The sequence below is a fragment of the Echinops telfairi genome, unplaced genomic scaffold, assembly GCF_000313985.2.
Source record: "Echinops telfairi isolate 266 unplaced genomic scaffold, ASM31398v2 ScPeMD7_2;HRSCAF=8, whole genome shotgun sequence".
Classification (NCBI taxonomy): domain Eukaryota; kingdom Metazoa; phylum Chordata; class Mammalia; order Afrosoricida; family Tenrecidae; genus Echinops; species Echinops telfairi.
In genome coordinates this window covers 6,769,018-6,782,130 of record NW_022103898.1, presented here as the reverse complement: position 1 = coordinate 6,782,130, position 13,113 = coordinate 6,769,018, and the positions used below count along the sequence as shown (strand labels likewise).

The following is a 13,113-nucleotide window of genomic DNA, read 5'->3' as shown; positions in this document are numbered from 1 at the left end:
AGGAAGCCCCCCTGACCTCCTGTGTGACCCTTCCACCCTCTGGCTGCATGCACTCTGACCCTTGCATGACTCAGGGTCTGGAACACAAGGGGCTTCTGTGACCCCAGGATCGTCCTCTGGAATCTAAGACCCCTTTGGACCCTCCAACGGCCAGACTGAAGCAGGCCCCCAGACTTCTTGGGCACGAACACACATAAAACAGGAACTTGCCCACAAAGCAAGGGGCCCATCTTCACCTGCCAATGGGCGATGCGGGCGGAGGGCAAGCCAAGCCTCCCCTGAGGAGATGAGCTCGTTCTAGGCAGAGATAGCCCACTCACCTCACACGTTTTCATTCATGATCCATTTTTTGTGCCATTAATCGTACTCATAATTAATAATAGCTTTAGCTCCCCTTTTCAAGGAGAGGCGGCTCTGGGCCGCCGACACCCTTACCTCCTCTAGGAAAGAGCAGAAGTTCTGGAGGAAATATTTCCAGTTGATGTGGGGCCGGAGGTGGAGTCTGACTTTCCTCAGAAAGTAGTGGTACTGGCTGTCGGAGAGATTGCAGCTGATGCCCTTGAGGACCTGCCCAAACTCCGCAGCCGTGACGAAGCCCGTGTCCCCTTGGTCCAGTTCGGAAAAGGCCTGCGGAGAAGCAGAAGGGAAAGGCAGGCAGGTGTCACCGCCGGGTGAGGATTTCCAGAGGGGTTGCCCCTGAGCACCGTGTCTACTGCATGTGACCCCCATCCAAGGCCCGGGGTTCATCTGTGAGCCCTCAGGAGGATGCACCCTCCTCCGTTCTGGAAGGACTAGCTCCTTCCAGCCGCCCTCCTGGCTAGGCCGGCACAGTGGACAGTGGACAGTGGGTTTGGGAAGTAGCAGGCAGGCCTTTCTCCGCAGAGAGCCCACATCTGAGTGAGCAACTGAGCGCGTGCTAATGGTTGACACCCACCCCATTCCCCCTGCCGGACTCCACTGAGGGCCTGGGAAACAGGCTTATAGCTTCCATGCTGCCAAGAAAAGCCACCACGACCTCTCCTACTTGAGCCCAGGAAGGACAAGGGTGTGTTGGATTCTGGCCCTGCCGTTGGATGGAAGCCTCACAGCCCCCCTGCCCTCCATCCACCACCCCCTTTTACAGAGGAGAAGGGAGACCCCACGGGTTAAGTGACACTTGCCCACACTCTCTGGACCCTGGAACTCCTGTCCCTTTCATCCCAGATCACTCAGGACCGGAGGCAGCTGGCTGGAGGCCAACCCTCCCTCCCCCCACCAAGCGGGAACACCAATCCAAGGGCAACAGCCTGGCGTCCAGTGGGTCTGGGCAGACAGGTCACGGGCAGACCCATCCCGTCTCTCCTGAGACAATAACATGGGGCTGGACCAGGCTGGGCCTTCTGGACCCTGGACCAGAGCCCATGTGGCTTCGAATTAGAGGCGGGGAGTTGGGTGGGGGTGGGGGTGGTGCGCAGTCAAACTGGAAAAGTGCAAAATGAGCTATCAAAATAAAGCACCCCCCTGTCCCGCTCTGTCGAAATCAAATCACTCGTCTTCATTGTGTGGGGAGAGCTGTGTCCAAGATGAAAGGTCTCTTTTCCTCGCTTTCCCAGCGTGAGTTAGCTTTTCGTTTACCGCATCATTGGCCCTGGCCTTTTCCCTAAGGGAAGCTGGTGCTGTACTTGCCAGCCCCAAACCAAGTGCCCTTGTCCTGCATGGCCGATCAGGCAGGGCCTGCCCATGGGCCCCGGGCCCCAGGGTGGCTTCAGTTTCCTGGCCATTAAAAAAAGTGGGCTTCGTGACACACGAGGTTCTTGCAAGGTTTCCAACGTCAACCTGAAAGGCACCTTCTTGGCCCCGTAGAGAGGACGGACAGACAGACAGATGTGAACGAGAGGGGCTGTGTAAGTGACAGGGTCATGTGTAGGCAGAGCGGCACATGACGCCGAGCAGCCCTCAGAGGGGTCTGGAGTCATATGCAGTCTCCAGCCAGCAGTCTACCGCTATTAGGGCCTCGGCTTGACAATCTAGGGCCGTGGGTCCAGTGTCTCAGGACACAGATCCTGCATTTGTCCAGGGCCAGTGGTGATGTACAGCCAGCCTGTCCCTCTACAGGGCCAGCAAGAGAGTCACCTGTGAACGGTGTTCGCTGTTCTCAAAAGTTGCTGCTCAAGTACCCTTTGGCAGCTGTTTGGGAAACATCCTGGCCAGCAGCTGCAAAGTGGTCCCACGTCAGGCGGTTGATGTCAAGTCAGCTCTGATGGAGAGTGGTTGCGTGTCAGAACCCAAAAACTGCCTGGTCCCGTCCCATCTTCTTAATTGCTGTCTTTGAACCTGTTGCTTTGGCCTCTGGGTCGATCCACCTTGTTTAGGGTCTTCCTTTTTTCTCTCTCTCCACAGAATCTTTACTTGACCAAGCATAATGCCTTTCTCCAGGGACTGGTCCCCTCTGACCACATGCCCAAAGTGTCGCCATCCTTGCCTCGAAGGAGCTCTCTGGCTGTTCTTCCAGGGCAGATGCGTTTGTTCTTGTGGCTGTCCCTGGTGCTTTCGAAGTTCTCTCACAACACCAGGACTCAAATGCACCGGTTCATCCTCAATCCTCCTTAGGCACTGCCCAGCTTGCCCGTGTATATGAGGTGATTGCAATACCATGGCTTGGACCAGGGGCACCTCGGTGGCTAATCTGCCCTGTAATGGTTTAAAAAGGGCTCGTGAGCAGCAGATTTACCTAATGCAATGGGTCATATAATGTATTGACTTCTGCTTCCAGGAGCACTGATTGTGGATCCAAGCAACATGAGATCTTGGACAACTTCAATCTCGTCTCCCTTTGTTGGGACGCTGCTAATCGATCCAGTGGTGAGGACTGGGGTTTTCTTGACATTGAGTTGGGATCCACGCCGCAGGCTGCAATCTTGGATCATCACCAATAAGTGCTTCGAGTCCTCCCCACTTTCACTGTTGTAGATTGTGTGTGTGTGTGTGTGTGTGTGGGGGGGTGTCTCTCTTTCAACCTTGACGCCATGTTTTTTATGTCGTCCAGCTCCTCAGATCATTGCTCTGCGTAGGGACTGAGTTAAGTAAGTACTGGAGAGAGAATACAGCCCCGTGGCCCACCTTTTCTGATTCTAAACCCCCCAGTATTTCCTTGTTCTGTTCGTACGACTGCCTCTTATTTTATGTGAGTGTTCTACATGTGCACCAGTGTTCTGGGATTCCCATTCTGTGCAACATCGTCACCAACTGTGACAACGCCCACTGTTGAATGCCTTTGCACAGTCAAAAACTTAAATGTATTTCTGATATTATCTGCTTTCACCCAAGATCCACTTGATGTTGGCAATGCTATCTCTCATCCCACGTCCTCTTTTGACTCTGGCTTGAGTTTCTGGCAAACCAATAAACACAAAAACAAAAAGACCCAAAGAGCCTCACTGCCAAACCAATGTCAACTCATGGTGACCTGATGGCCCCTGGGAGTTTCCCAAACTGTAACTCTTATCTGGAGTAGACCGAAGCCCTGTCCTTCTCCTGAGGAGCTGCGATGGATTTGAACTGCTGACTTTGCAGACTGATGTGTCTTTGCTTGCTGCTGCAAACGTTGTTTGACTCATCGTCAGCAAAGTTTCACTTGCTCTGGTGGCAGTGACATTGATTCATGGGTTTCCTGTCTCCGTTGGATCACTCTCTGTGGAATGGGCACAAGCATGGCTCTCTTCCAGTTGGCTGGCCGATAACGATGTTCCGTTTTCTTGGCCCAGACAAGTGAGCACTTCTAGGATTGCACCCATTCGGGAACACATTTCCATTGGCATTCCACCACTTCCCGAGGCCTTGTTTCCCCCGAATGCTTCCAATACAGCTTCGACTTCTTCCTTCAGTATCATCAGTCCTTGATCAAATGTCACCTCTGGAAATGGTTGAATGTCGACCAGTTCTTTTCGGCACAATGACTGTGTGTTCCTTCCACCTGCTTTCCATGCTCCCAACCTAGAGAACCCTTCAATATTGCAACTGAAGTCGTGAATGTTTTGTTCGGTTCATTCCGCTTGAGGAATGCCAAGGTTCTAAACACTGCTGTTGAGTCGGGGGTTAGAAGGGAGCAAAGCCATCCTGCAATGCATCTGTTGGGCCCTCATAGTGGTTCTGAAAAACAAAAACCAAAACCAAAAAACTAACCCCACACAATGGGATGGCTTTTCAAGACCAGGAGATTCCCATGGGGAGAGGGAGATGGGGAGCTGGGTCAAAAAGAATGAAAAGACACACATGGGTTCACATTCCATCTGGGTCAGACTCTGCTGGGGTGGAGGGGATGTTACCCTTGTGACCGGCCTCTGTCCACTGTTTGCCATGCCTCCTGGCATGCCAGTTTGCAGCCATCCCTCCTTGGTGGCTCCTGTGGCCAGTGCCATCGGGAGCACAAGTGAGGGACTCAAATGTGAGGCTTTCCTTCAGTTAGTCACCGAGTGCGGGCATCGGCAGTTCCGCCAAATGTTACCCGCCACACTGCTTCCTGGCCGCCCTACCTTGGACATGGCCTCCTGGGACGAGTCCACCATCTCCTGGACCTTCTTCAGCACCTCCTCCAGGGGGAGGGCTGCAAAGTTGACCGGCTTGCTCTCCTCTTTCTCGCCCGGCTGGGGTCTGGCAGCCTTGCTGGGGTCCACAGCTTTCAGGAAGTCAAGGTAATTGACGGAATCATTCTGACAGCTGACTCCCCAACTTAGGCAAAGCCCCAAAGAAAGGACAGAACATCAGTAAAAGACAAACACCTATCACTAGTCCTCCCACGCAGCGGCCGAGCCCAGAGGGTGGGGAGTATGAACTCGTTCAGGCCAGGATGCCTCATCCTGCGGTGGCTGCGCACAAGACCAGCTGCGTTAGTGTTGGAGAGGCGCACACCAGGCCTGTGTGAGGGGAGGGAGGGAGGGATGCTACTGCCCTGGAGGTGGGTGCAGGCTGGCCACGACGGGGTTTGTGGCTCTGGACTGGACCATGACTGGACCCAGGGCAGGTGGTCCAGCAGGGCAATGGCCTTGCAGAGCAGCAGGTGGTGAGCGAGACTGGCAGTGGCAGCCAAGATGGGCTGGAGGTGAGTCTGGGGGCCAGTGTTGGGCTGGTAGGCAGGAGCCTGGATAGAAGCCCCGGTGGTCGCCCGTGCTTGAGAAATGACCGTGGGGCTGGGCAGGAAGAAGAATATGTGAAAAACGGCACCGAGGGTGAGAAGAACGGAGTGGAATACACCTTCCTTCAATTCTTTTCAAAGAATGGTTGGAACTAAGCCACCACCCAGGAGGAAGAGACTTTTACAAGACCTATCAAGCTACGAGGAGCCCCGGTGGCATAGTGGTTATATGTTGGGCTGCTAACCACAGGGTCAGCAGTTCGAAACCACCAGCCACTCTGAAGGAGAAAGATGAGGCTTTCTACTCCCGTGAAGAGTGATAGTCTACCCTGCCCTACAGGGGCTCTAAGAGACGGCATCGCCTTGATGGCAGTGAGCGAGCGATATAGCCATGTGTTGGTGTCAGGTAAGCATTGGGTGGCCAACCACAAGATAGATGGTTCCAATCTACCAGCCACTCTGAGGGAGAAAGATGAGGCTAACTGTCCCTTTAAAGACTGACAGCCTCAGACACCCTCTGGAGGTCCCATGAATCAGCATGGACTGGTGGCACTGGGACAGTCAGGCCAGTCATACGTGGAGGCCCTGGTGGTCCAATCACTTGAAGGGCTAGGGTACTGGACAAAAGGTTGATGGTTCAGCCAGGGCTTGGAACCAGTTCATCCTGGTTTGACCCCTCTGTTGAGAATTCTCATGTCCACTCTAAGCCCACACCTACACCAAAAAAACACACACAAAATACCAGACCCACTGCCGTCAATTCTCACAGCAATCCCCTGTGGGATTCCAGGGCTGTAATGGTTGATGGGAGTAGCGAGCTTGGTCTTTCTCCCACAGAGTCACTGGTGGTTTTGAACTGCTGAGCATGTGGATCGCAGCCCCATGGATAACCACTATACCACCCGGGCTCGACTCAAAACCCAAACTCACCCCCTTCCAGTCTGTTCTGATCTTAAAACTTCATAGGACTTCTGAAACTGTACTTTTTTTTTTAACGTGGACAAAGAGCCTTATTTTTCTCTCCTGGGGTGGCTGGTGGGCTTGAACTGACCACGTTGCAGTGACTAGCCCAGTGGTTCCAGAGCCCCTCCTTCCCACCGCAGACACTGAATCAGCATCTGCGATGTGATGAGATTCCCCGGGGGATCCTCACGGATGCCCAAGTGATCTGTCCTCATCAGAGTCACCTGGGGAGCTTGTGAAAACGTCCACCCTGAGTCTGTCTGTCCATCCGGGGTGAAAACGCACATTCTCAGTCAGGAGGCTGGACCACAATGAACCTGTGAGGAGTCCGGGCCCCACCTTGGCCCCTGGAGGCACGAGGGCAGGCAGGTGTGACCATCTGCTTCGAAAAGGTCACAGCCTGGAAAACCCAGCGAGGGGGGGGGCATCTCCACCGGCTCATGTGGGGGTGCCAGGAGTGGGCATCGCGTCCAGGCCAACCACCACCAACGAACAAGGCAGCTAGCTCCCTGCGCATCGGGCCATTTCCCCCACACAGACGTGCCACTCAAAGAGAACGGGTCATCCGGGGCCCGGGCCTCGGCGAGATGCCTTCACTGTCTAACCGGCTGTGAGCTGAGGCAGCAGGTCCAGGCTTCCCTGAGACGCAGCGCCAGCCTACTTACCCAAAGTGCCAAAGAGTCAGGATATAAGTGTTTCTGCACCCGGACTTCGTATTTCTGAAATCTTAACACCTAAGCTTCCCAGCGGCCAGATTGAGGGAAAGTGTCAAAGAGAACAGCTTGAGAAATTGGTGAGCTGGATGGAGAAGTTTCCAGGGACTCAGAGATCTACTCCGAGAGATAAAGGAGCCAAGAAGCGTGTTTTTCCAACCCACAGCTGCAGAGCAGCCTTGCGCAGCGCCCGCGCCGAGCTGGCTCACACGCTGGAGACACGGAGGGAAAGGATAATCAACGCTCCTTCATCAGCAGGAGAAATTGCCAACTCCGTATTAAAATTTAGTAATGAAATCAAATGCATATGCTAATCTCCCCAGTATTATTGAGAAAAAGTCTATTTTGGATCTGAAGGGGGTGGGGTGGGGGAGAAAAGCGCCATCTCCATGTAATTACAAACGACAGCGATGTGCATCATCAAGGGCCCTTTGAGAAGGAACAAGCACCGAGCGAGGGACCCTTATGAAGGCTTCAATCTGCAAGCAAGTTGATCGCCCCCCATTGAGAGGTGGACCACAGATTTTCCAGGGGCCTTTTGTTGCTTGGGCAAGTATCAAGTCTAACTATGTTTCCACAAGATTCTCTAATAAGCAGTCAGTTAATTATTTATCGGGTGCTATTTCCCCATGATTTATTCATTGGATGCACGTGGATTCTGGATCGGCTGGAAATAAATGGAGTGGGAAGAAGACCCCGTGCAAGGAAAAGAGAACAGATAGGCACTTGCGGAGGAAATGGTTTTCTCTTTCAACACACACACACACACACACACACACACACACACGGGCATTGGGCTTTTTGCAGCTCAGATACAATGGAGAAATGTCTTCAACATTTTAAGGGAAGACGGTTTTCTCCGTAAAATTCCAAGCTGGGTCCAACCAGCAATTGGAATGAGGGAGAATTAAAATATATATATATATTAAAAAACTAACTTCCTATCTACCCTTTTTTTTGGAAAGTTACTTCAGGAAGTATTCCAGAAAAAAAAAAGTAACAAGTCACGTGGTGAATTGTAGAGGGGCTCACAATGCACATGGGTGGCAGATCTCGTGTGGGGGCTGGGTCTGAGGGCAGAGGCAGCCAGGAGAAAGCCATCCCCAGGGCAGGGAGTGGGAAGGGATATTGGGGGAACCTGAAGGTTGACTACACTGAGCTTTACTGGAGCCGCGCTCCCGAAAAACAACAATGGTTGGCGACCTCCCCCCACCTACTGTGTTCCTGGAAAGCATTTACTGCCAAGAACCAACCTTCCCCCTATGAGCTGGATAAGGCTCACGGAGGACCCTCGGTTTCCCTACCCCAAAGCCTGGCACAGACACTGCAAAGGCACGTTCTTGGCCTCATCAATGATTAGCTCACCTGTTGGCATCACTGACCTGAACAGAAGAATTGCTAACGTCACTGGAACAAACTTTAGTCCCATTTCCTGTCCCGTGCCCACCCCAGCCCGAGTCCCCCAGATCTGCCCGAGTAAGCACAGCAATGTATACAGCAGAACCCTCCTTAGTGACCCCACAAGAATCAGCAGGGGACACTTCCTGCTCCAACTTCTGATGATCCCCGCCGCCCTCATACTAGTCCCGGTCCCCCTTGATCCCTTCCCAAAGGGTTTACCCTTCCCTACGAGAGAAAACCCCTTTCCTACCTTTCCTTTGAGCTGCTGACGGAGCTCACGGTTGGTGCATGCTCTGTATTCAGAGAGCCCATTTCCCCGACCACAAGAGCCTTTCAGAGAATGTCTCTCCTTAAGTAGCTATGAGGAGAGCCCGGGCGGCATTGTGGGTGCTCCTTGGAAGAAATACGGGGAGTTCTGATCTCATAAAGAGTTCGCATATCAGAAACCCAAAGGGCAGTGTTACCCTGTCCTAGGGGGTCACTGTGAGCTGGAACAGAGGGGCTCCATGGCAGGGACTTGTTGGTGGTGTTCTACACGCGAGTGTGGACTTGACAAGATAAAACAACACAGGCACAGCAGATAAGAAAGCGGGGGAAAGGCCATGAAACCCCAGGAAACAAACACAAACCTATCCAATTGGCGTCATAGCACAAATCCAAAGCAAACTTAAAAGGCGGTGTGGTTTTCAGCAGATGGAGATGTGCAGAAGAGGATCTATTTGACACGTGAAGGCGCGTGGCTCAGGAACAGCGCCACGGAGGAGAGAAGCTAATTTTCACCCATTATCTGAACACTGAACATAATAATGAGATGCTGTCTAATGGCTGTCAAATTCAGAAATCAATCCATGGGACGATATCACACAAGACAGCAAAGAAGAATGTTCTCGGGGTTGGCCCCTCCACCAAATCTACTCTGCGCCGGAAGAGACATCAGGAAGGAACTATTTCAGAACTTGAGGACCGGCCTGAACACTCTTGCCATGCGGGAGAGAGCCGGGGGAAGGGGAGGCTGCTGACCTCAGGTGAGACCGGCCAGCTGCCCTCATGCATCGCTCACTCAGTCCTGCTGGGGCAGTGACATCATCTCCTGTCAACCTGTGAAGGGGTGGAGTCTAGCCTGTCAATCAGGCCGCAATGTGATGACCTCATTTGGAGGTGTGAAGGAGATAAATAGCTCACTGGAGGCCAAACCCACACACACTCCCCTTGGGGGACATTCCTGCTGACAAGTCACATGGAGCTGGAGGAGCCACGTGGAGACCCAGGCCAGCTTTGAGATCCCTCCACCACCACTGGGTCCACAAGACTTTCCACCCGCTGGCCTGTGAGCTTCCTGCATTTGGCACTATTGCTCGTGCTGTGTGAGTTCCGAGGGGAATTTGTGGACTAGTATTGGACATACGGACTAATATTGGACTTATGGGCTTGATCTGGACTGGGCTGGGATGTTTTCTCAATATACAATTGCTCTTTTATATAAAGCTGTTTCTTACACACATGAGTGTCTATGAATTTGTTTCTCTAGTCAACCCGGACTAACACATTATGGTACCTTGGGAGTGGGGTACTAGAGAAACAAATGATAAAGATGGAGAGTGGATGTTTGTTTGACCTCTGCCTTGTGGTAGGTTTTCTTCTTTGGCAAGCCAGAGGTCAGATATGGCCATGTAGTTTTCTGGAAAGAATATGGGAAGTTAAAGTTTTGGTTATTTTGTTGGGTTGTTGTTTTGGGTTATTCCTCTTTAAAATGGTGAAAATGAATGTGATTAATGTCTATTTTGAGCTCAGGGGATGAAGTTGCCTCTTGAACTCAGAGACCATGTTGCTTAGTGAAAATGGCTGACAGAAGGCCTGGTCCTGGCTTGATTCAGTCAGAGGCCGATAGCCGTACTTTGTATCAATGGAATCGCTTAGATAAGGATTAAGACAAGCTAAATAAGGATTGAACTTGACTGTTTTAAGAATTGAGTTTAGTATCTGATTCTACTGTGTTTATACTGATTTCTTCTGCTTATTATTGTTGATACAACGATTGATAGAAATGATTATTGGGAAGTAAGAAAATAGAGAGCTTGGTGGCCTACTTGTCTTGAGCCATTAAAACTTGATCTTTAAATGGGTTTAGGACACGTGTGCAAAGAAGGTTCTGAAAAGCTAAGCCCCGTCCTGTGTCTCGAGTGCTCAGGACATTCAAGGGTGAAGAGATTTGCCCAGGGGGCTGTGGACAGATTGAAGAGAGAAAAGGAACTCTTTGGATGTTGAACTAGTGGTTTGTGCTTGAGGCTGGAAAGATCTGGAACCCTGAAGAAACACTCCTCTCTAGGACTGAACGTCCAAGGGAGCCTGTGGTCAGGCTGGAATGCTTGCTAGGTGACCACCTGGATCCACTTGTTGAGTGGAAGTGGGAGAAATGCGGCAATAGCGAGGCAGGTTGAGTCTGGCCACTGACACCCATGGACCTGGTTCACAGGGACTAGAAGACAAGAGCAGGTTGACTGGTGTGAAGTTCATGACCTAGCACAAGGGGGCTAGGATTGTTGAGAATATGTGACAGGGGCCATGGTCTAAAGGTGAGGTGACCAATGGGCACCCCGGTAATGCTAAATGAGGCAGCCCACATTGAGTTGACCAGAACTCAACCAGATAAAGAGAAAGTTTTTGAGCCTGTGAACTGGTGCATATTGCTGCTGACTTTATGGAAGGCCTGTCCTGACGTGACTTTGCTGATGGGGGCAGACGTCACAAGGTTCCAACTGGAATGAAGGTTCTTCACATCAAAGAATGTGACGTCTCCTCAGAGCACTGGGTTGGTTTAAGTGGGCAGTATGGAAATTGGATACCCAAATTATGAATCTGTTTCTCTAGTCAACCTGGACTAACACATATCCATGCCCCTGGGTGGCTGGCTGGTGCTGGGACAAGTCAGAAAAGGCCATCTGGTGGTTCCTTGGCGGATGGCAGGAGGTAACTGTCTTGGTTTGGGCCCTGTCAGTAGCTCCAGTAGCTCCCCTGATGGCCTCTCTCAGAAGGTTTAGAGAAACGTGACACCATCTCCTTTGCTTTTGGGAACCAGGCACTTAATGAAATCTTTGGCCACTGGATGACGACAGAGATAAGGGAGCAGAAACTCTGGTGACCACCCCAAACAAGGAAAATACTCTTTAGCATATTCAGAACAGTTCGGAACAGTTACCAAACAAACAGGCAGCCGAAACCCTCAACCAGCACAAGTCGGCCAGCCAGTGGCGACATTACAATGCTGTGAAAGGGCACACGCCATCACAGAAATATAACTTATTTATATAAATATAACTTATTATAAGTAAATGAACTTATACTAAAAGATGTAACATCTGGTTAAAGCATTCAACCCACCCACTCACTGCCGCCGGGTGGATTCTGACTCACAGCAACCCTGCAGGGCAGGGCAGAACTGCCCCTGTGGGTTTCTGGGACGGTAATGCTTGACAGGAGTAGAGAGCCTTGTCTTTCGCGCTTGGAGCGGGGCCAGTGGTTTCCGGGTGCTGACCTTGGGGTTGGCATCCCAGTGCATCACCACCGTGCCACTGGGGTTCCTCTGGCACACATGTTCTAATATTGAAGACAACCAGTCGGGACCAAGAAGTATTACAAAGAAAGAGGAGCGTGGGGTTCAATCAAAAGAAGAACCGGGCTTTGAAAGAAATCATCTGCAAGGAACGAAGAGTGGAAGACGTTCCATCGGCTGTCTTAACTGCTCGACAGCCTGGAGGAAATCACCAACAAAGAGCGAAAGGAATTCCGAAGAACAACGCAGGAGTAAGTGCAGAATATCGCACCAGAGATCGGAAGTTCAAAGAAGGACCAAGTAGGAATTCTGGGGCTGGAAAGAACAATGGCTGACATTAGGGGGTAAAAAAAGAGGAAGGAAAACAAAGAATCCTTGAGGCTTCTAGAAGGCTCCCAGGGCCGTGTTAACCGGGGAACTCCGGGTAGGTGGCTCCCAGGGCCTGTTAACCGGGGACCTCCGTAGGTGGCTTTGTGAGCAGAAATGGATTGTCTAACAGTGCTGGAGGCAGTCGGTCTGAAGTTGGGGTGTCAGCATGACTCCGTGTCTCTTTTTGCCTCTGGTCTAGCCCCAAGGCTTCCCTTGGCCTGCTGGCACATCTTCACATGGTCTTTGCCCCTCCGCGTCGCTCTCTGAGGAACTTCCTGTGCAATTAGGGGGACCTGACTTCTACTGGACCATGGCTCACTTTCCCTGCTATGAGCTCATGCTAACGGATACCATCACAGCAGACCCTGTTTCCAAACAAGGTCATGCTCACAGAGACCAGGGCTTAGGACTTTGACATAACTTTTTGGGGGCCCACTGGTCAATCCATTACTAAGTTTGGTTGCCTGTTTAAGAAAGAGAGAGGAAGAACTGATGAACTTAAAATCAACACAACAGAACAGAGCAAGGAGCTTAAGAGACCACCTGGCCTCCAGGTAAACCAGCATGCATTATGGGCACTGCAGGAGGGGGAGACCTGAGAGAGAGAGAGAGAGGAGGGAGGAGGAGGGGTGGCATGCATGAGTGAGGGACAGAGAAAGAGAAACGATATCTTCAGTAATCATGGTAAAAGACATTTCCAGATTTGATGTCAGACATGGATCTACCCACCCAGTGAAAGCCAAGCTAGAAGGGAAATGCATACTAGCAACTGTCTGCATGAGAAGATCCCAAATCAATAGTTTAATTGTTTCCTTGAAGCGAACCAAACCAAAAGCCACAGAAGGAAGGCTGGCATGAAGACCAGAGAAACAGAGAACACAACAACATGAGAGACTGTCAACAAAACTAAGAGTTTATTTTTGAAAAGACCCTGAAGATAGACAGCCCTTTAGACCAGTGGGTCTCCACCTTTCTCAGGCCGCGATCCTTTCATACAGATCCTCATG

The 13,113-nt window shown here is 51.5% G+C and overlaps 1 protein-coding gene across 1 annotated transcript in view; it reads right to left on the bottom strand.

The window, feature by feature from the left end:
* Window positions 1–13,113, bottom strand: part of EFCAB6 (EF-hand calcium binding domain 6) — a 253,365-nt gene that overhangs the window by 46,471 nt on the left and 193,781 nt on the right. The window contains exons 24-26 of the mRNA XM_045290796.1: window positions 4,980–5,165; window positions 4,512–4,707; window positions 436–627 (exon numbers count right to left, since the gene is read on the bottom strand). Coding sequence (XP_045146731.1) covers window positions 436–627; window positions 4,512–4,707; window positions 4,980–5,165 — 574 coding nt within the window. The remainder of the gene's footprint in view (window positions 1–435; window positions 628–4,511; window positions 4,708–4,979; window positions 5,166–13,113) is intronic.